Here is a 23,162-nt window from a genome sequence, read left to right on the forward strand (position 1 = left end):
TCGACTTTATCCATCAATCCTTTAATTAGCGTCGCATTACGAATTAGAGGCGGAATTATGACTCAAGTACGGGTAAGGTTTCCTGAAAACCGATGAAAATAGTCAACGCTGTAAGACTCAGATATAGAAAAACATTAAACAAAAAACATTTTAATGACTTAAATCCCTGTGCGATTGGCTGGCAACCAGTTCAGGGTGTCCCCTGCCCACTGCCCGATGATTGCTGGGATGGGCTCCAGCACCCCCGCGACCCTACTTGAGGATAAGCGGTGCAGCTAATGAGATGAGATGAGATGAGACGAGACTTAAATCCCATGTGTCAAATTTATAGCCTGTGAGACAATGCTGAGAGAAGCATAAGAGAAAAACGAGCGGACCTCATCAAACAACGACCTGCAGTTTTCCAAATGTCCACTCAGTGTCGCCAAAGCCAGGAGCCACTCTCAAAGCACCCACTGTAGCTGTATTTGATGACAATCATTAATCAACCAGAGAACGTTGAAGAAACCCTTCCAATCATTTTACTTGAAATGAAAGTACCATATTTTCCGCACTATAAGGCGCACCGGGTTATAGGGCGCACCCCGAAAAAATAGTTTTTGGTCCTATTTTTGACATACATAAGACGCACCGGATTATAAGGCGCTACAATGGGAATGTCGACAAAACAGTCAGATAGTTCAGTCCAACTTATTACCCCCTTAACATTCCCAAAGCTTGCAAAGACGCAAATACGTGTCGAGAACACGTGAGGATGCGGTGTCCGTACGATGTCACTCAAATGCATCGTTCCATCATTCGGAAGGTTAAAGTCTTGGGATTCAAGAAATGCCAACCATTCCTTAGTATCTATTTTCTTTTTCGCTCGCAACTTTACTGTGCATATGACGATAAACACTTGGAATTGAGTTTAATTTAAAAATAGACACTCCATTCCATCCATTATCTGCAACCGCTTATCACAGAAACATCGATATATAGATATATAGCCGGAGTAGCTCACCAAAGTCGTTGTGTTCATAATAATGTGCAGCCAATGTCCTCTTATATCCGTGAGGGTAGTAAATCCAGGAGAATAAAACATTTTCAAATACAGAATAGAAAAAAAATGCTTTCTCTATGCCGTCAGCCACGTGCCATAAACATTCATCTTTTTCGACCAATTGCAGGCTTTGTGTTGCCGTTTAAGCCAATGCCAGCCTGTAAATGATAAAAAGGATCCGCCACTTGACCTCCGAATAACTTTAGCCAATAGTGATCGATTCAAATGATGATTGACACATTGGTTAGCCAATGAAACGCCGGTAAATAAATCCCAGCATACACCGCGTACTACTTGGCGTTCGGGGGAAAATCTAGTCGGCGGCTGCAAGTTAGTTGGAAATCTTTGCAATTTTAAAATTGATCCATAAATAAGGCGCACTGTATTATAAGGCGCATGGTCAGCTTTTGAAAAAAATAAAGGCTTTTAGGTGCGCCTTATAGTGCGGAAAATACGGTAAATACAAATTTTGAAAAAGCACTTCTTTACAGAAGTTTAAAGAAGATTTTAGATTATTTAATAGTTATTTAAGTTTTGTTCTTATTTTATAAAGGAAAAGGGGTTTAAATCACTGAAGACCTCCCAAAGCGCTTTACAATGTGCTTCACGTTTACCCATTCATACACACACTCACACACCGACCTGCTTGTCCGGGGGCATTGGGTTTTACTGTTTTACTTTTAAAGTAACCTTAGTGTATATATATATATATATATATATATATATATATATATATATACAGTATATCTATCTCTCTCTCTCTCTCTCTCTCTCTCTCTCTATATATATATATATATATATATATATATATATATATATATATATATATATATAGATATATATATAGATAGATATATAGAGAGAAAGAGAAAGCGATGATACACAGGTGTTCAAATGCTTATTTGCAGCTGTAACACAAAAATAAATTGTTAAAAAAATCATGCATTGTGATTCCTGGATTTTTCTTTTTAGTTTATCTCTCTCACAGTGGACATGCACCTACAATGAAAATTTCAGACGCCTACATTATTTCTAAGTGGGAGAAATAGCAAAATAGCAGGGTGTTCAAACACTTCACTGTATATACTGTATATATATTCCCCAACACATAATTTTACTTCTTACTTTTATTGTAAAATAAATTGATTTTATGTGTATTTTTATTTCAATTAACCTTATTTTTTGGAAATAACACATTTGTTTTTACTACTTTGAGGTACTAAAGGATACACACTTAAGTAGTATTTAAGTTTGTAAAAGTATGTAAAAGGTACATCAAGCCTTCATTTTTTTGTTTAAAATTCCGTGGCAGCGATTGAGTCAACAGCCGGTGCTAACAGGCTTTTAATTCCAGTTTGTCACATTTTAATGCACGTTCCCTGGATTTTTTAAATATTTATAAATCTCGGGCAAGAATGCGCAGGAATGATAAAGATTGCAGCATATTCACAAATGATGTTAGGTGACCTTAATTTGAATATGTGTTTTATTCATGTGTTATCATCTCCTGTTTCCGTGTAGTGTGTTGAATCTTGGGCTTATAGCAGATACATTGTTTGTGTAGTATCGTTTGTCTTATATACTGAAATAGTATCTGTGAGAGCGTGTCAACATCGCTCTTATTAGCTTTCCCGCAAAGCACACAGTAATAGAGCGCTCCTCTGATAAAACAATCTTCCACTTGCATTCAATTTTCTGTCGCTTTTCTATTCCGAAGCTTGTATTTGTACTCTTGGGATTGTTCTCTCGAGCATGTCCGTTCTCAGACACTTTTTTCATATTTACACAAATTTGATTCTGGATATTATCGATCGCATGCTTGGCTGTGGTGATAGGAATGAGTGGAGAGGTGTTGTGAAAGGATAGGGGGGTGTTTGGATGTGTTCTAAGGGATGGGCGGGGCACCTGTACGATACGACAGGGGTAAACCAGTGAAAGCTGTCGGACCCTGCTGATGAACAGTGTGTTGTGTCACCCTGCCCCAAGTGACACGGCCGCTTTCTTGTGTCCCGTTTCATATGGAGGGACGAAATCATGACTAACTTGGGTGCCAAGGTGGCTAACTTGTTAGGGCATTTGGGTTGGCCATGGTCAAATTTTGGTGTTTTTTGCTACTTTTTTCCTTTTTTCCTTTCTTTGTTTTTGTTGTGTATATGTTTGTCTTGCTGTTGGTCACCCCTCTCGAGGGATATGACCGGGGTAGATGGATAAATAGATGGATGGATGGATGGATGGAGATAGAAAGATGGATATAGATGGATGGATGGATGGATAGAGATAGAATAGATAGATAGATGGAGAGGGATAGATATATGGATAGAGATGGGTGGATGGATGTATGGATGGATAGAGGTATAGATAGATGGATAGAGATAGAAAGATGGATAGAGCTCGATAGATGGATATGGATGGATGGATGGATGGATGGATGGATGGATGGATGGATGGATGGATGGATGGATGGATGGATGGATGGATGGATGGATGGATGGATGGATGGATGGATGGATAGATGGATAGATGGAGGGATAGGGGTGGATAGATGGATAGAGATAGAAAGATGGATAGAGATAGAAAGATGGATAGAGATAGAAAGATGGATAGAGATAGATGGATGATGTATAGATAGATGGATAGACATATAGATAGATGGATAGATCTATAGATAGATGGATAGATGAAGAGGTAGATGGATAGAGATAAATAGATGGATAGATCAATCGATAGACAGACGTATAGATAGATGGATAGATCTATAGATAGATGGATAGATGTAGAGGTAGATGGATAGAGATAAATAGATGGATAGATCAATCCATAGACAGACGTATAGATAGATGGATAGATCTATAGATAGATGGATAGATGTAGAGGTAGATGGATAGAGATAAATAGATGGATAGATCAATCCATAGACAGACAGACAGACAGACAGGCAAGCAGGCAGGCAGGCAGGTTGGTAGAGAGAGGGAGAGAGAGAGAGAAATTATCATTCACTGCTGGTGACACACAACATAATATGCCTATATAAACTGACCACCTGATTTAGTTCATGCTTAAATGCAAGTATATATGGTAGGGAGAATATCAGTAGGGAGAAATTAAACGACCTCTTATTTTGTGCTTAAAACGGTGCCATAATAACTGCATCCTGTTATACTTTGTTCAATACCTGAACAATCCTACCAATGTTAATTTCTATTTTTTTAAAAAAAGATAAATAAATAAAAAGGTTAAGTTGATAAATTTGTATATCCTTCAGATAGTGGAATTCCTACCTTAACTTGCTGCAAGGTGGCATCTTCCCCTACTTTGCTGGCAGGAAAATAGACTAAACCCAACCCAAAAAAGCATCCAAAAATTTGCATGTTATCATCTTAATCCGGTGTTATGATTTTACTCTGAATTTGGAGGGAAGAGCAGTATGAAACATAAAAATAACTTTTTCATGTTGTCCATGGTGGAGTCCATATTTCAAATGATTCCACAACGCCATCTTCTGGCTGATAATGGAATCCATTGTGCAAATCCTCCACAAAGAAAAGAAACAAAGGACAATGATGGGTGCATAATTTAGAAGAAAACAAAAGTCATCGAGAGAAAAACCTGGCCCGGCCTGAACCTGAACGTAATGATTGACATTTAGGCCTGACCTGCAACAAATGCTATGGTCAGGCTCGGGCTTAAAATCTTACCTCTAATGGACGTGAAATCAAATAGTGAACTTCCTAAATTCAGGTAAACATTTTCATTAAAAAAAGAAGGCTTCAAGTACTAAAGTTGTCATTTGTACTTAAATTAGTCTTTGCGTGCTATTTTCCAGTTTGCAGTTTGAGTTTCCCTGAGTAAAATTTACTGTATTGGAAATGATTTTAAGTGTTGTTTCAACATTCGACCATTCCAGCCCTAATCTTTTAACTTAGTTTCCATCTGTTTGACTCCAGCCCCCCATGCTATAGATCAGGGGTGTCAAACTTATTTTAACTCGGGGGCCACACGAGAGAACAAACATTCTGTCGGGGGCCGGACTAATAGATTAAAGAGAAAGAAAAAGAGAGATAAATAAATAAGAGAAAGAGGGAGGGAAAAGGAGAGAGGGCTGGATAAAGAAAGAAAAAGAGAGAGGGAGAGAGAGGGAGAAACAAAAGAGATAAAAAGTTGTGAGAGAGGGGGAAACAAAAGGGGAGGAAATAGAAAGACAGAAGGAGAGAAAAGAGAAAAGAGTGCGAAAGGTATGAAGAGAGAAAGAGAAAAGGGAGAAATGGAAAAAAGGAAGTTAGAGCAAAAGAGGTTAAAAGACACAGAGAGATAAAGAGACAAAGAGCAACAAAGGAAGAGAAAAAGAGAGTGAAAGAGACAGAGACAGAGTGGGAGAAAAGGGGTGGAAAAGAGAGAGAGAGAGAGAGAGAGAGAGAGAGAGAGAGAGAAATACAAGTACAGTGTCATTGTGAGAGGCACCTGGCTTTGGCAACATCAAGTTGACAGATTTCAACCTGCAGCTCGTTTTTCTCTTGTGCTTCTCTGAGTGTTGTCTCGCGGGCCTGATCTGGCCCGCGGGCCGCCTGTTTGACACCTGTGCTATAGATGCTTTATATCTATTTTGCATCCATTTTCGATGTTATTTGAATTTCCACACCGCCAAGGTCGATTTGGTGGACAGACTTTCATTCGACGTCATTGTTTTACAGGTACGTAATGTGACGGTGGATGGAGGTTTCGGGGCTTGGTCGGGATGGGCTCCTTGTAGCCACAGTGACGGCGGCAGCGCAGGGTCTTGCCTTTGTAGAACCCGGGCTTGTGATAGTCCAGCTCCCCAGTGTGGTGGAGAAAAGTGTCACGGGATCAGCGTTGAGGTCGCCAATTGCTCCAGGTCAGTGAAGCGTGCGTGTGATTTAAGTCAAGAATCGGGACCCCTTTTGTCTCAAAGAGCCATGAAAGCAAAATGTCTTTATTTTTCTTCACTGGGAAGAACATTGTTACATACACTCTATTTTCCGCTATATAAGGTGCTCCATGTTATAAGGTGCATCTCCCATAAAATGGTTCATATTTAAGGCGCACCAGACTATAAGGCACGTGCAATAATAACACAGTAAGAGTTAAGGTTGCACAAATAATGAAATGGTACTGTACTGTATTCGTGCATTGATTGATGGGAAGATATCACTGATAACAATTGCTTAGCATTGGATACAAAGGTAATCAAACCCAGATCACGTCTGGAAGCGCACCAGATCCTATCCACTAGACCACTAGTGAAACAGGCAGGATTTATCTCATCATCACACTTTTTTAGTCACCGCGCCACGTTGATGTGATGATTGGGTTTGTCAACAGTATCGTATTGCAGACTCGCTCTATATTTTTGAATCGCTCTATATTTTCGAATCGCTCAATATTCTGATCTGAAGAGAATGGCATCATGGGAAGTAATTCTGTCGGATTAACAACATAGGGTAATTTTACTTCAAGACAAAAGTGTGTGTCTTTTGCACTAAAATCAAATAGATGATTTTAACTGAATCAATTGAAAACAAAACCGGTTACAGATAAAGCTTTCTTTTTAGGACAGTGTCGTAAATACTTTAGATTCACTTTAAAATGGTTTATATTTGATAGGGTTATAGTTTAACAGACATTTAAGATAAGGAGAGAAGACATTAATGGAGGACGGAAACCTCCGATAAGAAATTATATCCTGTGCTTTCCAATTGCCTGGAAGCGTCAGCATCTTCTAATGTGTCTTTATAGGAATGGAGCTTGGACACCCTGGACCACTTGGTCTCCCTGCAGCACCAGTTGCGGTATTGGTTTCCAGGTACGGCAGCGATCCTGCAGTAATCCCACTCCTCGCCACGGCGGACGGGTGTGCGTGGGTCAGAACCGGGAAGAGAGGTACTAGACTCCCCAACTCCTTTGTCTAGAACTGTTGTGATTTTGTTTTTAAAGGGACAGTGTGGATTATTTAGTGCCTCCTGGTACTAAAAAAAAGCCATAATTATCAGGAACCTCATTTTTTAAAACACTCGTAGGTTCATGAATTTCAATTTATTCTACATATTATGAGCCTCACCTAGAGAGAGCTGACATTGTGAAAGGCTTGGAAAAGAGCCAAAATGGCGCGGTTTGGTCACTTTTGAGTCTCCGTATTTTGTATTGTTTTGTATTCTTTTTAGCACTCGTTTTCTATTGCACTGCACAATACAGAAGACGTTTAGTGTTGGTTTAGTACCTGTATTGCTTATAGGGGTCGCTAGCACCGACTAGCAAGACACTAGCAACTGGCTTTGGTTGAGCATGTAGCATCACAGATGCTGTCACTCCCTGTATTAGCATTAGCAACTAGCATTGCCGTTCAGCCATGCTCAATTAAAACAATTGAGAATTGAAAAATAATGTAAAGAAATCTTAGGTTTTATTTTCCTTTGATTTTCGGATGTCATCAGTCTGGACTGAGCTTTAGCGATTAACTGTTAGCTGCAACGATATCACTTGCTGTATTAGCATTAGCAACTAGCATTGCTGTTTAGCCATGCTCAATTAAAAAAATTGAGAATTGAAAAATAATGTGAAGAAATCTTAGGTTTTATTTTCCTTAGATTTTCGGATGTCATCAGTCTAAACTGAGCTTTCGCGATTAACTGTTAGCTGCAACGAGCATGCTAGCAACTAGCATTAGCAATTTCATTTTTTTCAATAATCCATCCGGCTCCTGGCTTGCAGTCAATTTTTTGATACAGCCCTCCGTCCATTGGACTTTGACACCCCTGCTTTAAAGAGATTTTATGTTTTATTTAGCGTAGTGTTAAAAAATATTGAAGAAAATTAACATTAACTATCATAAATGTGCATTTTTTAAACGAAATAGGTCTTGACATTTTTATTCATTTTTCCATAACATGAGGACAGGGAGCTTGCATGATTGTCCGCCATCTTGCTACTAAGGGAGCATCCAAAAACCAAGGAACTTGCTCACTTTGAGTCTCCGTAGTTTGTATTCTTTCTCGTGCTTTGAATCACTTGTTTTCCGTTACACTAGATAGATAGATAGATAGATAGATAGATAGATAGATAGATAGATAGATAGATAGATAGATAGATAGATAGATAGATAGATAGATAGATAGATAGATAGATAGATAGATAGATAGATAGATAGATAGATAGATAGATAGATAGATAGATAGATAGATAGATAGATAGATAGATAGATAGGTAGATAGATAGATAGATAGATAGATAGATAGATAGATAGATAGATAGATAGATAGATAGATAGATAGATAGATAGATAGATAGATAGATAGATAGATATTTTATTCATCCCCGCAGGGAAATTCACATTTCACACTACACTATTCAGCCTTCTCTAGTGGTCACAGAATGCATTCTGTCCTTTTAAAGAAGGATACAAATGTAAAATTTGGAATCTCTTTGCTTCTAATAATCGGTGATGGTTTTGCTGGTGAGTAGTCAGAGATTTCACTTGTTGCCGTAAGCAAAACACCGGCAACGCACACACCGACTGACAAAAACTCGGGAACTCTCGACCTCAAGAAGGCTGCAGGACGCCAAAGGCAGATTCTACCACCCACTGTTTTTTTCTTCTTTCAGCCTCACTGGCCTTTGTTCTCATCTCCCTTTTGAACTAGCTGTGTGCATGTGCATACACCTTAAGTATCAGCATACGTTGGATCCTTCAAGTATCCAAGTTGAAGGAAAAGGTAGATTTTTATTAAGAGTCCAAACGGCCCACTAAAACCTGCACGACTTGGAACGCACTTCACCCGTCTTTCAGTCTGCAATGATATTTTTATAATGCATCGAGAAGCTGTGCGCAAAGTATTTCGTGAAAACACAAGCACAAATAAGTTCCACGACAATGGTTTGTGGTAGAGAACAGACCTGAAAAATATACCACGACCCGACCTGCGGGTATGTAAGACCGAACCCGCTCAAACCCGCCTGAACCCGACCTATTAACTTGATTTGAGGGACCAAGCCCGAAGTAAACCCGAAGCTATACTTCGGCACCGAAGTATAGCTTCGGGTTTATTTCGGACCAAGTCAGTCACGAACCAGAACAGGAAACAGGAAGCAGAACCCAATCGCGTAACGTTACTCACAGTTTATTGGGGAGAAGAGGAATGAGTACACACTCCGGAGATCGTTAGTCGCGGAAGTAGGTTGATCGGAACGAGAACAAAACAGTATCAAGACACGGGCAAAAACGGAGATTCAAAGGGCTTGGCAGACAAAAGCAAAAACACAGGCAAAACGGGGATTCACAGGGTTTGGCAAAACTAGAGCAAAAACACAGGCAAAAACTGGGATTCACAGGGCTTGACGTATCACAACTGAGTGTAGCAGGAGTATCACAGACGCTCCGACACCAGGCGACTCGTAGACAGCGTTTAAGTCAGGGAGCAATCTGTCAATGCGTTTTAGCTGGTGTCCATGGGTGGGGCTAATTGGGCCCCGTGGCAACGGTGACAGAACCTGGCGCCACACGACGGGGACCAATTGGGCGCCATGGCAACCGTGACAAAGTCTCTCAAATCGAGTGTGCGCAAAAATGAGGACTTTGGTGCCAAAGTATGCATATCGGTGAACAGAACCGAAAATAAAATCATACTCTGTATAGATTACAAGATGCAAATAGTGAAATATGTAACCTAAAAATCAGAAAGAAAGTTTGCAAAGCCTATAAGCTACTATCAAGAAACGAGATCTCGTTGCTACGAGACGACGTCATTGTTTTGGTGGTTGTCGAGTGAAAGAGATGTATGCTTCCGAAAAAACAGTTGGTATTAGGTGCAAATCAACAAAAAAATTGGTCATTTCTTCAGTGTCGGTAATAAGTCGAAACATAACACAGAAAGTGGTAACAACGGCAATTATTCTGGCACGAAAAAAACGGCAGAGAAATTCTTCAGAAGACCGTGAAGGCAAGGAAAACATGTGTTTTGAAGCGAACGATTCGACGAAAGAAAATAAACAAAAGAATACTAGCAAAAAAAGGACTTTTCTGCCAAAATTGACTGAATTATATTCCTGGTTACGCTATGAGTAGGATGATAATGGATTGGACCTTGAAAAAGCATTATAACAACTATGGCGGGAGAGCAAACCACGAAGAATATATGAACTGAAAGATCCGAAGTGATAACTGCTTTGTATTACCAATTAACTGTGATGATTAAAACTGAATGAAAATATAGATTCATATAATCATTTCAGCAATAATATTTTGTATAATGTCCAATATTGTTGTGAACTGAAAAATCTTGAAGTGATAACTGATTTGTATTACCAATAAACCGCGATGATTAAAACTGAATGAATATATAGATTTATATGATATATTTTACAATTTCAACCCCGATAACACCAAATTTTGGGGACCCATAGATCTCTGTTGGGACCCATAGATTTTTGAGCATGCGAGTCCCCGGGACCCATCACTTTTCACAGGTAAAATGAACACTGTACATTGAATGGAAAAGGTAGATTTATTATTAAGAGTCCAAACAGCCCACTAAGACATGCATGCACTGCAAAGCACTTCACCAGTCTTTTCACATTTATGCAATGACAAGCCGTGCACCAAGTATTTTGTGAAAACCGCACTATTGTAATCCAGCCCCACATTTTATCTCTTCTGGCTCCCAAGTGCCATCATTCAGGCCCACTTCAAGCACGCAGATTAGTAAACATGAAAAAGAAGACCGCTCCCAGGATTATTTCCTCCAATCACAACATTCAAGAATATAGCCTTCTGATTGTCCGCGAAAAGCAGAGTCTTTGGGAATACGACAATGGTTAAGATCCCCTTTTTAGCTTTGTCAGCACTTTTTTCAAAAGACAGTCGAGCCCAAACACAACAAAACAGTCATTAAAGTAGGTTTAGAGCTGGGGTGTCAAAGTCGTTTTAACTCGGGGGCCACACGATAGAACAGAAGTTCTCTCGGGGGCCGGACTAGTAGATTAGAGAGAAAGAAAAAGAGAGAAAGAAATAAGAGAAAGAGAGGGTGAGAAAAAGAGAGAGGGTGGGACAAAGAAAGAGAGAAAGGGAGAAAGAGAGAGTAAGAGAGAGAGAGAGAGAGAGAGAGAGAAAGCGCATGAGAAACAAGAGATAAAAAGAGAAATTGTGAGAGAGGGGGAAAGAAAGAGACAGAAAGAAGCCACACGATAGAAGAAACATTCTTTTGGGGGCCGGGCTAGTAGATTAGACAGAAAGAAAAAGGAGAGAAAGAAATAAGAGAAGGTGAGGGAGAGAAAAGTAGAGAGGGTGGGTCAAAAAAGAGAGAAAGAAAGAGAGCAAGAGAGAGAGAGAGAGAGTGTGAAAAACAAAAGAGATAAAAAGAAAAATTGTGAGGGAGGTAAAGAAAGAGAGAAAAAAAAATCCAAAGAGAAATACTGAGAAAGAAAGAATTAGAGAAAAGAGAAGGACATAATGGGGAGTAAGCTTACATAAGAGAGAAGAGGAAAGCTAAAGAGAGAAAGAGAGAGAAGAGACAGAAAAAAAAGGTAAAAAGACACAGAAAGAGAAAGTGACCAAGCGGAACAAAGAGAAAAAGAGAGTGAAAGAGAGAGAGGGATAGGGAGTGAGAGAAAAGGGGAGGAAGAGAGAGGGACAGAGACAGAGAGAGAGAGAGAGACAGAGAGAGCATGAGAAGCAAAATAGATAAAAAGAGAAATTTTGAGAAAGGAAAGAAAGAGAAAAAAAAGAAATCCAAAGAGAAATACAGAGAAAGAAAGAAAGAAAGAAATAGAGAAAAGAGAAGGAGAGAAGGGGAGAAAGAAAGAAGAGGAAAGCAAGAGAGAGAAAGAGAAAGGAGAGCAAACAAAGGTAAAAAGACACAGAAAAAGAAAGTGACCAAGCGGAACAAAGAAAGAGAAAGAGAGACAAAGAGTGACAGAGAGGGAGGGACAGGGAGTGAGAGAAAAGGGAGGAAGAGAGAGAGAGAGACAGAGAGAGAGAGACAGAGAGGGACAGACTGACAGACAGAGAGAGAGTGAGAAAGAGAGAGAGAGAGAGAGAGAGATACAAGTACAGCGTTTGTGAGAGGCTCCTGGCTTTGGCAACATGAAGTGGACATATTTCAACCTGCAGCTCGTTTTTCTCCTGCGCTTCTCTCAGCGTTGTCTCGCCGTCCGGATTCAGTCCCTTAACCCTCCAGGGTAAAACGTGTAATAAAGACTTTGGAGAAAATTGATTGGTTGTATTTGGTTTGATTGGTTTAATAATTGGATTAGTTTAGTCTGCTAAACTGAATGCATAATTGGAAATCAATTGAGTTTATTTCAGTTGCAACAGATTGAATTCAATGCAAAGTGTGTAAAAATTGAGTTCTGTTTATTGTTTTAGTTTATGTTGTGTGTAAAAATGAAATCAATGTGAATCATTTCCAAATTGAAAGAGAAAAAATGTTGGGGGAAGATATTTCCTTTTTTTTTATTTCAATATTTGCAAAATCTGCTTCTTTTGTTGTATGCTTTTCACAATGTTGAATATCCTTCCCAAGGTTACTCGAACGAAAGGCTTTGCAACCGGTATTTGATTGTAGTAATGAAGCACACTTAGCCTTCACTTTTCATTATCTGCTTGAAACACAAAAGGAAGCGGCCATGCTCATTTTAGAAGTCAAGGACTTTACTTCGAGTGTTCTTTGAAAATCACTTAGCATTCAAGTTACTGCTTCGGTAAAAAAATATATATTTCTGGGTTTAGTCTGTATTAAACAAATCTCTTTTTTAACAAAGGGATGAAATCTTGCTCTTACAGTCACATTGGTATACAGATGTTCAATGGTCTGAACTAGTTTCTGGCCCATGTTTTCAGGTACTTACCGTAAATTCCGGACTATAAGCCGCTGCTTTTTCCCCTAACTTTCAACCCTGCGGCTTATTCAGTGATGCGGCCAATTTTTCTATCGGCCGCCAGCGGCGCTCGAGCGTTGCTACCATTAACTGCCCTGTCAAAGCTATATTATTATTATTAAAGCTTTGAAAACTCTCTCGGTGTACCGTCTTTCTTTGTAAATACGTGTAACCCATGTATAATATGTATTTGCAACTGTATATTTTTGTAATGTATTTATTTGTATTTATTTTAGACACTTATTCTGATATGTTTTGCACGGGTGAATGAAAAATGAGGGGCGGAACAAACGTGGGGTGCCGAGTTAAGGTGGGGACCGCTAAAGGTGAGGGACAGACAAGGAAAGAAGAGGGGGGTAAAAAGTTGGTTAAAGAAAAAGGAGTTGCGTGAGTAAATGTGTTCATCTGATATATTTTTCCCACCCTTACCTTTGGAAATATACACTTTTTTCCTTGGATTACATTTTTAACGGGAACCGTACTCTGCAGGTCTGCATCAAACCTTAAGTACATTTTCTGTTCATTTTGCCGGCTGTGAATTTCGGACTGTGGACATTAATGAAGGACATTTAGTTTCAATCGCGGGACTCGAAGTCGGGTTTGGGTAAATTTTGTGTTTGTGTTACATGTTTAAATGTGGGGCACATATACATGTGCGGCTTATAATCAGGTGAGCTCTATAGTCCGGAATTTACGGTACATGTTTTTTTTCAGGTACATGTTTTTCAGGTCTTACTGTTTTTCAGGTACTGTAATGAACACCTGCCTTGTCCTCCGCACGTCTACTGGTCGGCCTGGTCGGCATGGGAACGCTGCAACGTACCCTGCGGAGGGGGCATGCAATCCCGGCGGAGAACATGTGAGAACGGCAACGACTGTCCAGGGTGTGGCCAGGTATGTCACCCACCCCTCCAAAAAATACATCATCAATAAATGATTTCATAGACGTGTGTCAAGACCAGAACGAAGACAGGACCCACTTGCGTGCGTTTCTCTGAGTTTTGTTGGGAAGAAGGGAAAGGGTAGAATACAGGATCAGTAGATCGTTGATCGTGAGGAGCAGGAGTGGTAAGTTCCGTGGCGAGCGAAGGCAGTGTCGAGAGCGGGGGAAAACAGATCGATAGCCGGGACGGAGGAGCAAGAACGTAGTAAAAGTTCAGAAAAGGGGTAGGAGCCGGGAATCAAACAGGAATAAGGACAGAAAGGAGAAAGTTAGGGTCAAAAAGGCTTGCCTAGCGTGAGCTGAGGTTCGCAGGCGGACTGACAACAGGTGACAGGAAGACGGGGGTTTAAAAAGAGACAAGCAGTCAATCGGCGTCCGAGGCAGTTGGCGCCAAAGGAGCAGACCTTTCTCCTCCATGTGTGTTTACATTTGGGTTAAAACAACCGCTGGAGTTTTGTTATTACAGAATATTCTGGACACAAATGAGATCCAGGACAATGGGTTTTAGTATTCACAAGTGCTCCATCAAAGTGCCTGAAAAATACGTTTGTACACGGAAAACCACTACTTTACACCAGGCCTTTGTCTAGAACGGCTCTGGTGATTACTGATACAACTCGAGGCCTTCTCATGTAAAATCAAGTCATGTTTATTTGTAAAGCCTTTAATCACAAGTCTTAAACGACTGAACAGAATATTATTAGAATAGAATAGAATAGAATATACCTTTATTGTCATTGTTACAACATGGGTTGAATATATTGTGACATCGAAATTGGACGTGGCACTCCAGTACCACATTTTACAGTGAGGATAGAAAAAACAAAGAAGATAAAAGAACAAAGAAGATGTTTGTACTGTCCTTGTTGCAGGCTTTGTTTTCCTCCAGAGGGGGATGTATGAAGGGGGTGAGGGACAGACAGAGATGGCCGGATCCAACTAGATGTTTGATATCACTGTACACACGGTCCAGTGTTTTTCCCCTGGTTGTTTAGTCCACGTATTGTATGAATTTGGGAACGATAAAAGCTCCGTCAGGGTGTGCAATCTGCTGTTTATTGATAGCAGCGGGCAGGAGATTTAGCGCTATGCTAACGTTAGCATCCGGTGGAACGTTAGCATCCGGTGGAACGTAAACAGCAACCACAATGACCACAGTTAGCTCTCTCGGTAGATAGAAGGGTCTACACGATACTGCTAGAAACTCTATATCGAGTGAGCAGTGTGTGTCAATGATTCGGCTGTTATTGCAGCGCATAGTCCCTCACCCCTGTTTTTACCGGAGTCTCCGTCTCGGTCGTGCCGGTGAAGCGTGCGTCCTGCTAGTTGGACTGCGGCGTCGGGGAGGCCAAGACTCCATGATGACAAAAATACTGCAATTTCAGACGAAGCTGTTGGTGGCCATCCGCAGCTCAAATTCACTCATTTTGTGGACGATGGATCTGGCGTTGGTCAGGAACATGCTTGGAAGCGCTGGTCTGTGTGGTCGCCTTCTTGGCCTAGGCCGGACCGGCAGCTTTTTACTTTTGCTCCGTCGTTGTCGGCAGGCAGATCACCCAGGGAGATCCGGTGGTCTCTGTATATCGCTCCGGGTGTTGTGGATGTTATTGTAGTTGTGAAAGGAGTCGAAGGGAAATCTCATCTCATCTCATCTCATTAGCCACACCGCTTATCCTCAGTAGGGTCGCGGGGTGCTGGAGCCCATCCCAGCAATCATCGGGCAGTGGGCAGGGGACACCCTGAACTGGTTGCCAGCCAATCGCAGGGCACACAGGGACAGACAACTCGCTCGCTCATTCACACCTAGGGACAATTTGGACCGGCCAATTCACCTGACATGCATGTTTTTGGAATGTGGGAGGAAACCGGAGTGCCCGGAGGAGACCCACGCAAGCACGGGGAGAACATACAAACTCCGCACAGGAAGTCTGGAGCTGGATTTGAACCCACGCAGGAGGTTCCCAAGACATGAACTGTGCCGCACAAGCGCTAACCACTGCCCGTCGAAGGGAAATATGAGGGATAAAAGAACACTGAAAAACAAAGGACGAACTGGAGAGCCTGAAGCCGCTGCACTTGCGCGTGCCGCCATCTTGGATATTACACCAGCCCAGTGATCTAACACTTACATGAGGGCAAGGAAAAACTCAAAACCTTAGCATGAGGAAATCAGTGCAAACTAAATATAACACATATAGTACACTTGAAACAGTATAAAGTCTGAATAATAACTGAAATATGTTTTTAGACTGGGTTTAAAAATATAGAATAAATAAACACATAAATAAACCTCTTGTCTTATGAAGAAATTCGGAAAAATCCCAAATACACACTAGCTTTTTGTCTAGGCCTTCTACTAAACGCAAAACTATAAACACTACATGACAAACAACACTTGAAGCAATGTCCAAACTGCATAACAACTGAATAAACAGATGTGTTTTTGTGTATATTTATATAAAATATGTAGACAATTACACTCAAGTGCATTCATTAACTACAACAAAATAAGTGACTGAAGTAATAAAAAGGTTATTGATGAAGAACTCAAGCAATCCTGACAATATATGCAGTGACGCATTTCTATATTACAACAATTACTCACAGCTGTTTTCTACCACAAATACAATAAAGGCCATATTTATTAAAGAGTTTTGTGCGTTCAAAAACAAAAGGTCAGGCTGAACAACCATCTGTTTTCTTTTGTTGCGGTGATCACAAAATCTCTGCTGCTTTTATCCTCGGAACGGAATCGAGATTTGCGGATGTCCTTTCCTCCTCATCCTTTTGCTCTTATCTCGGTATTTTCTTCGGAACAAGCTCTGATGGATGCAAATGGTTTTATTGTTGCCACCATCGGCGAGTCTTTGAAAACTTGAGACGGGAATAGACAAACACGATAAATGATTAGTTTATTATTCCTGTATTAGTGCATGTGTTTTTTTTTCTTCCCTTACCTTTTTTATTGGAAAAATACTTTTGAAAATGTGCATATTCTGGGCCAATTACACGCATCTTTAAACTGTATTTAAAGGGACAGTGTGTACAATTAAACACCTCCGAGTGGTAAAATAAAATCGTATTCTTAAAAAAAAAAAATATATATATATATATATATATATATATATATATATATATATATATATATATATATATATATATATATATATATATATATATATATATAATATATATATATATATATTGTTTTTTTTATATAATAAGCAAAAATACATAAACAATTATGTGAAACCCATTTTTATATGTCAATTGAATGTCATTGATATTAGCTAATAATCTGTAGTAGACAATGAAGACTCAACCTGAACAAAGTAATATTAAAGGGACAGTGTGGAATAGTATGCGCCTCATAGTGTCAGAACCCAGATACGTAACGTTTACTCACAAGTTTATTGAGATATAGAGGAAAAACAAGCGCCAGTGATCCGGTCCTCGCTGGACGAGGGCAACAAGCCTTTCTCGACCCTGACTCCCACCTGTTTTTTGCTCATGTCTGTCCCCCGACGTTGACCCGTTTTTGATCCTGACCACCTCTACTCTACTTTCCTGGATTGCAACTCGTTTACGACCCCGACCACGTTTTTGCTCTCCTGTCCCGGCTACTGACCCGTTTATCCGTTCCCGACACCGCCATCGCTCGCCACGGAAGATCCACTTCCGCGTTCAGAGCGACCTGCTTCCAGCGCCTAGCAAACTCCGGACCGTGGGCGCAGCCCTTCCTTTTTCCTTTAATAAAACTAGCGAGAAACGTAACGCAATCGGGTCCTGTTTCCGTTCTGGTCCTGACAGAAACAACTTTACAACAACAACATTTACTGGTCAAACAATACACGCCATCCCTTTAAAATTCCTTCTTAGCAATAACTCATTCCCTAACAAACACAGCTATCAATGTATACATTTCTCAAACAAATGACTAGATTCATTTGCGTGAAGCTCAGAATGATTTTCAGTTAAGAAGTTGTTTTTTATTATGTTTCCCCAGGCATGCGAATGACGACTTGGGAATCGGTCGTTGATTTTGCATACAAATGCAAAATGAATGAATGAATTTTAATTCGAAGGAGAAAAACAAAATAAAACAAAACAAGTCAATAACAAACACAATGTTAACATAAATCTCATCAGATCAATGAAGATTCCAATGGGGAGAGTTCTGGCTGGAATCTTTCCCAGTTAGCTTTTTCTCCCTTGGCAAAAATCACGCCCCCACAACAACAAAAGATAGTGCGGTCGACTAAATTAACATTTGAGGAAAACTCAGCACTAAGCATTATCTAATGGGCCGTTTGATAAGATTAAAAAAAAGTACTGTTAACATGAAGCCTCCTACTCAGCTTTATCGCACAAGTTTGCACACTGACAAGTTTGTTGCTAGACAACAACATAGAGTACAAATAAATCTAGTACCGAACCCGTTAAGACTCCATTAGGCAATCATATGATTTTGCCCTTGAACAGCACATGTCAAATAGCCACGACCAATGTTCCCTGTAATTTTCCTTACGGGTCTGAGCGTTCACACAAAGTCGGTGAGCAACGCTTGAAACAACAGTGAGCAACCATAATCCCAAGTGTGGCAAGATAATTCATTATCAAACATGTCCAAAACTTGACATGTTACATTTTGCTGAGTTTCCGGCAATGCAAAATTATTTTCCTCTTTTGAATGAATTGACTCATGTACTTTTGCAAAGGTTGTACGGCCTACAGACGTCGTTTGTTCTTACAAGTCTTTCACAAGATATCCATTTCTTTTTATTTCCTGATATATTTTGTCGCATAATATTAACATTTTGGGGGGCTTATTTAGTCGGTTGTAAGATACAGAACTATACTTAATCACATTTTTGAGTGGAAGTACAATGTTGGCAACAAGATTCACTTGATATCATTGGAAATTATTTGAATGCAACACAAACTTTTTGTCCTTTTTTCGGTGTTTTTTTTCTACTTTTTTTTTAATTCCTTTAAAAAAAATCTCATTGTGTTTATTTTTTCCGAGCTGTTACTTTTTTCTTTTTGTTCTCTATTTACTTTTTTCCTACATTTCTTTCTTTTCTTTTTTTCTGGGTTTTTTTCTAAATTTTTCCTTCTTTTTCTCTTTCTTTTGTTTCTTTTTTTTTCTCAGCTTTTCACTACTTCTTTTTCATTTGGGTATTTTTTTTCGTTTTGTTATATTCCCCCCTTCCTTTAAGTCATTTTGTGCATAATTTTACATAATATTTGGTCATGTTGTGATTAAAGAAGCAAAAACAACCCGAAGAGCCGTTTACGATCCAAAAGAGCCGAGCCGAAGAAGCCGGTTCCCCGACAAACTCTACTAACTTTACTCAACTTCGTCTCCTTCGACTCAACCTCAAAATACCGCATTTAGGACACAACGTCAGGGGAACCCGTGTATTTTTACCTTCATGCACTGTAACTTAGACCTAATTCGCTTCTTGATTAGCAATTTTGAGCCCTGATTTTTGTGAGCTGGCTAGATTTTCTTGTGCGCCGAGAATGTGCGAGCAGTGCGCCATTGCGCCTGCGCGCACCTTAGAGGGAACACTGGCCACGACGCCGTGATGCTTTCTGAGCACATACCGTATACTTGCCATCCTAGTATACGAATGCTTTTCGAGTGTATTCGGCACTCAGGTTTCTTTAAGTGGTAAGTCAGAATGGATTTGAACGGACGCATTTTCCACAGTTGAGTGCCGCATTTTATCCGTCAGTGCACATTATGGGGTCTTAAATGGGCTACACAACTGAAGACCCATCTTAAAACGTAAAAATGTCTCGAATAAAGATGAGCCATCGCAGCAAATGTTTCAAATCTGAAACGTGTTTGACGAAATAAGTATTTTTTGTTTACTTTGTGTCACAGTATTTAGTGAATTTATGTAAAAGCGTATCCTCGAATGAACTAAAGCGTCTCCTTGATTTTCTTCCCATAGAGCAAAATGTGTCCATTTCGGGATTGTTTTCATGTAATGATTCGAAGAGAAAACATAAAAAGGCCACTCGAACAGTGTTATTAACCATTATGCCGTGAGACCCTGAAATTGCCCATTTTTATTTCTGCAAAAAAAAACATGCCATTGTTGTCATGAACCAGAACAGATACAGGACCCAATCGCGTGACGTTATCACACAAGCTTTTTATTTTACGGGAAATGGGGAGTCATGCACGTTAGGAAACCGGTCTGGCATGGAAGGACAGGAAGCCAGTGACCGACGAGACCGATTCCAATTGCCCGAGTGATATCGGACAGATGGGGTCGATACCGGACAGGAAGTGGCAGACAGGATCGTGGGTGCAACCTTTTCCTCTCTTCCAATAAAACTGAGAGAAACGTCACGCAAGTGGGTCCTGTCCCCATTCTGGTCTTGACAATTTTCTCATTTTACCCCCCAAAAGATTGTATGTATAAAAAATTGGGAGTGTGTTATTGAGGTATTGGACTGTTGTCATTACATACAAAAAATGTAATCATATTTTCTACTCCTGGCCCTTAAGACAATGTTTTTTAACCCAGTGTGGCCCACTAATGGTTTTATCACATTTAGATGGGCTAAAATACCACCAGGCGTGTTTAAAAATATGACCCTTGGGTTAATCGTAACTTTTTTCCAATGCGGAAACAAGATCCATTCTTCCACACTCACATTGTGAGGCTGAAGGGCTTTCGGAATAATATACGGATATAAAAACCCCATCAACACTTAATGATGTCACAAATGGAAATGGAAGCCAACGCTGGATGTGCGACAACAAACATTTGCCTTCCGGCGATCGAATGCAACACACCTACATAATTTCATAAAAGAGCACGAATGTCAAATTCATTTTTTTGTTCAGCCCTGTAAATTACATTTACCTTGAATTAGAAACCACGCACGGCTGATTGTGAAAAGGTTCCTCTAATGAAGGTCACCCAAATGGGCAAACAAGCGGGGAGGGATGTCAATTGACATTTTAATTATTCATGCGGCGGTGAAGTATAACTTGACTGGCTGAGATTGCTTTGTCGTGGCTCCTAAAATCAAACAGCCTGCCCGACATGTTGTCAACACCGGCCAGATGTCTAAAACTGACGTCTTAACATTGAGCAATAACTGTGCAGCTGGCTAGTAGCTTTGGATGACAACCTATTTTTCACATCGTGTTTGCTGGACTACGTTTTAAAGGTAGGGTGCATCGTTTGAGATAGATAGATAGATAGATAGATAGATACTTTATTCATCCCCGCAGGGAAATTCACACTTACAGCAGTCTACCCCGTTATTTATTAACAGATTAACATGATGCCCTAGGGGTGCTTGTAGCGGAGCGGATGACGTCACGCCAGTCCAAAAGTTCGACATCCCTGCGGCAGATGGAAAACTTTTCTTTGTGAAAATCCAGGGATACACCACCTCGTGTTAGCAAGTCCGCCTCCTCTCTGATTCACCCCGGCTTTCGTGTCTCTGTTTAGCGGCGTTGAAGCCGGAAAGCTCCGGGTAGCTCCGGGTGGCTACACGTTAGCCTCCGGAATGCTAAACGTGAGCCACGTTTCCGCAAAACACAGCAACTGCGCTCCCTGTGCGCTTCGATGTTTTCCACCAGCACTCGATGATCTTATTTGGTCGTGAGTTCGCATTTACCATGATTACGGATGGTACCGAAGACTTATAACGCCGCTAGCCGCTTCGCTAGCTCCAGCTCTTCTTCCACGATAGGCCCCTTCATCACGCCGGCACGAGAATTATTCAGGGCAAGGAGTTGAAATTCCTTGAATACACGCATTGTTGTGCGCTAAAACCCATGTCACATAGTATAGAAGTAATCCATAGTGTAGTTGTCAAAACGGGAAGAAAAAACACAGAAGATAGGAGCAGACAATAAAACAATAGGGCAGCTGCTGGAAAAGGCAGCCGCTCGTGGCAGCGCCGCTTTGCGCAGTGCCCTTATAAAGGTTTAAAGTAGAATATTTTTACCATACTCAGTGTTCTCGTTTGCCCGCTTCCCTGCGTCCTAGAAGCATTATTTTTGCTGGGGACGCATCGTGTCAAATCAACGTGCGTCCCCAGGACGCAACTTTTTTGACACGAAATTGTCATTATCATTTTTTAACAGATTTACCGGACTCCAAACTTTCCGTCAGGCAGATCCGCCATTGTTGTTTTGCACCCGTTTTTCCACCTGTCTGTTCCTGATCTCCCCCGTTTGTCTCCGGCTACAACCTGTTTTTGATCCCGACCAATTTCTGCTCTCCTGTGTTACGACTTGTTTTTGATTTCGACCACGTTTTTGCTCTCCTGTCCCTGTTTTTTCCGTCCTTGACACTGCCATCTCCCGCTCCGGAAGATCCCCTTCCGTATTCGGATCTCGATTCGATTGTGTGAGCGGCTTGCTTCCCGCGTCCAGAGAGCACCGGATCGCGGGAGCTGCCCTTTCTCGTTCTATCAATAAAATTGTGGTTAACGCTACGCACTTGGGTCCTGATTCCGTTCTGGTCTCGACATGAGCTTTTTTTTTCTTTTTTTTCATTACTTTTCGGATGTTTTTGGTTCTTTCCATGACTTTTTAATACTTTTCTCATTATTTTCAGTATTCTCAGTACATTTTCAGTACTTTTTAAGTAATTACCGTATTTTCCGCACTATAAGGCGCACCTAAAAGTCTTAATTTTTTCAAAAGCGGACCATGCGCCTTATAATACAGTGCGTCTTCACAAGGTCTCGCAACTTACGCAACAGCCGCCGACTCGATTTTCCCCCGAACGTGGAGTAGTCCGCGGTGTATGCTGGGATTTATATACCGGCGTTTCATTGGCTAACTAATGTGTCAATCATCATTTGAATCGATCACTATTGGCTGAAGTTATTCGGAGCCTCGGATCGGCTAGAGCGCCAAAACAAACCCTGCAATTGGCCGAAAAAGATGTATCACTCATTTAGCAATGGCGTAGCAAGCTTAGCAAGCTTGCTAAAGTACACCCTAAAGAAACATGTTTTATTAGTCTGTATTTGCAAATAATTTACTCTCCTGGATTTACTTCACTCACGGTTGTAAGAAGACCATGATTGCGTATCATTATTGAACGTGAGATCTTAGGTGAGCTATGCGGCTTTATATTTTCCCAGTATCTTGTTTTAGAACGATCTTGATGTTGCTGTGATGAGTTGAGTGAATTCAACTTAATTCCAAGTGTTTATTGTCATATGCACAGTAAAGTTGCGAGCGAAAAAGAAAATAGAAACTAAGGAATGGTTGGCATTTCTTGAATCCCAAGACTTTAACCT

General features: G+C 40.5%; 1 protein-coding gene across 3 annotated transcripts in view; it reads left to right on the forward strand.

Moving 5' to 3' along the window:
• The window catches only part of sema5a (sema domain, seven thrombospondin repeats (type 1 and type 1-like), transmembrane domain (TM) and short cytoplasmic domain, (semaphorin) 5A), a 319,777-nt gene that overhangs the window by 230,698 nt on the left and 65,917 nt on the right, over positions 1 to 23,162 (forward strand). For all 3 annotated transcript variants that reach the window (XR_015847651.1, XM_088322448.1, XM_088322449.1), the window contains 3 exons: positions 5,731 to 5,912; positions 6,794 to 6,937; positions 13,672 to 13,819. Coding sequence is in view for 2 of the 3 variants with exons in the window: in XM_088322448.1 (XP_088178574.1) it covers positions 5,731 to 5,912; positions 6,794 to 6,937; positions 13,672 to 13,819 (474 nt within the window). In the remaining variant the exon portion in view is untranslated. The remainder of the gene's footprint in view (positions 1 to 5,730; positions 5,913 to 6,793; positions 6,938 to 13,671; positions 13,820 to 23,162) is intronic.

The sequence above is a fragment of the Urocampus carinirostris genome, chromosome 18 (assembly GCF_059441175.1).
Source record: "Urocampus carinirostris isolate Australia breed hairy pipefish chromosome 18, RoL_Ucar_1.0, whole genome shotgun sequence".
NCBI lineage: Eukaryota > Metazoa > Chordata > Actinopteri > Syngnathiformes > Syngnathidae > Urocampus > Urocampus carinirostris.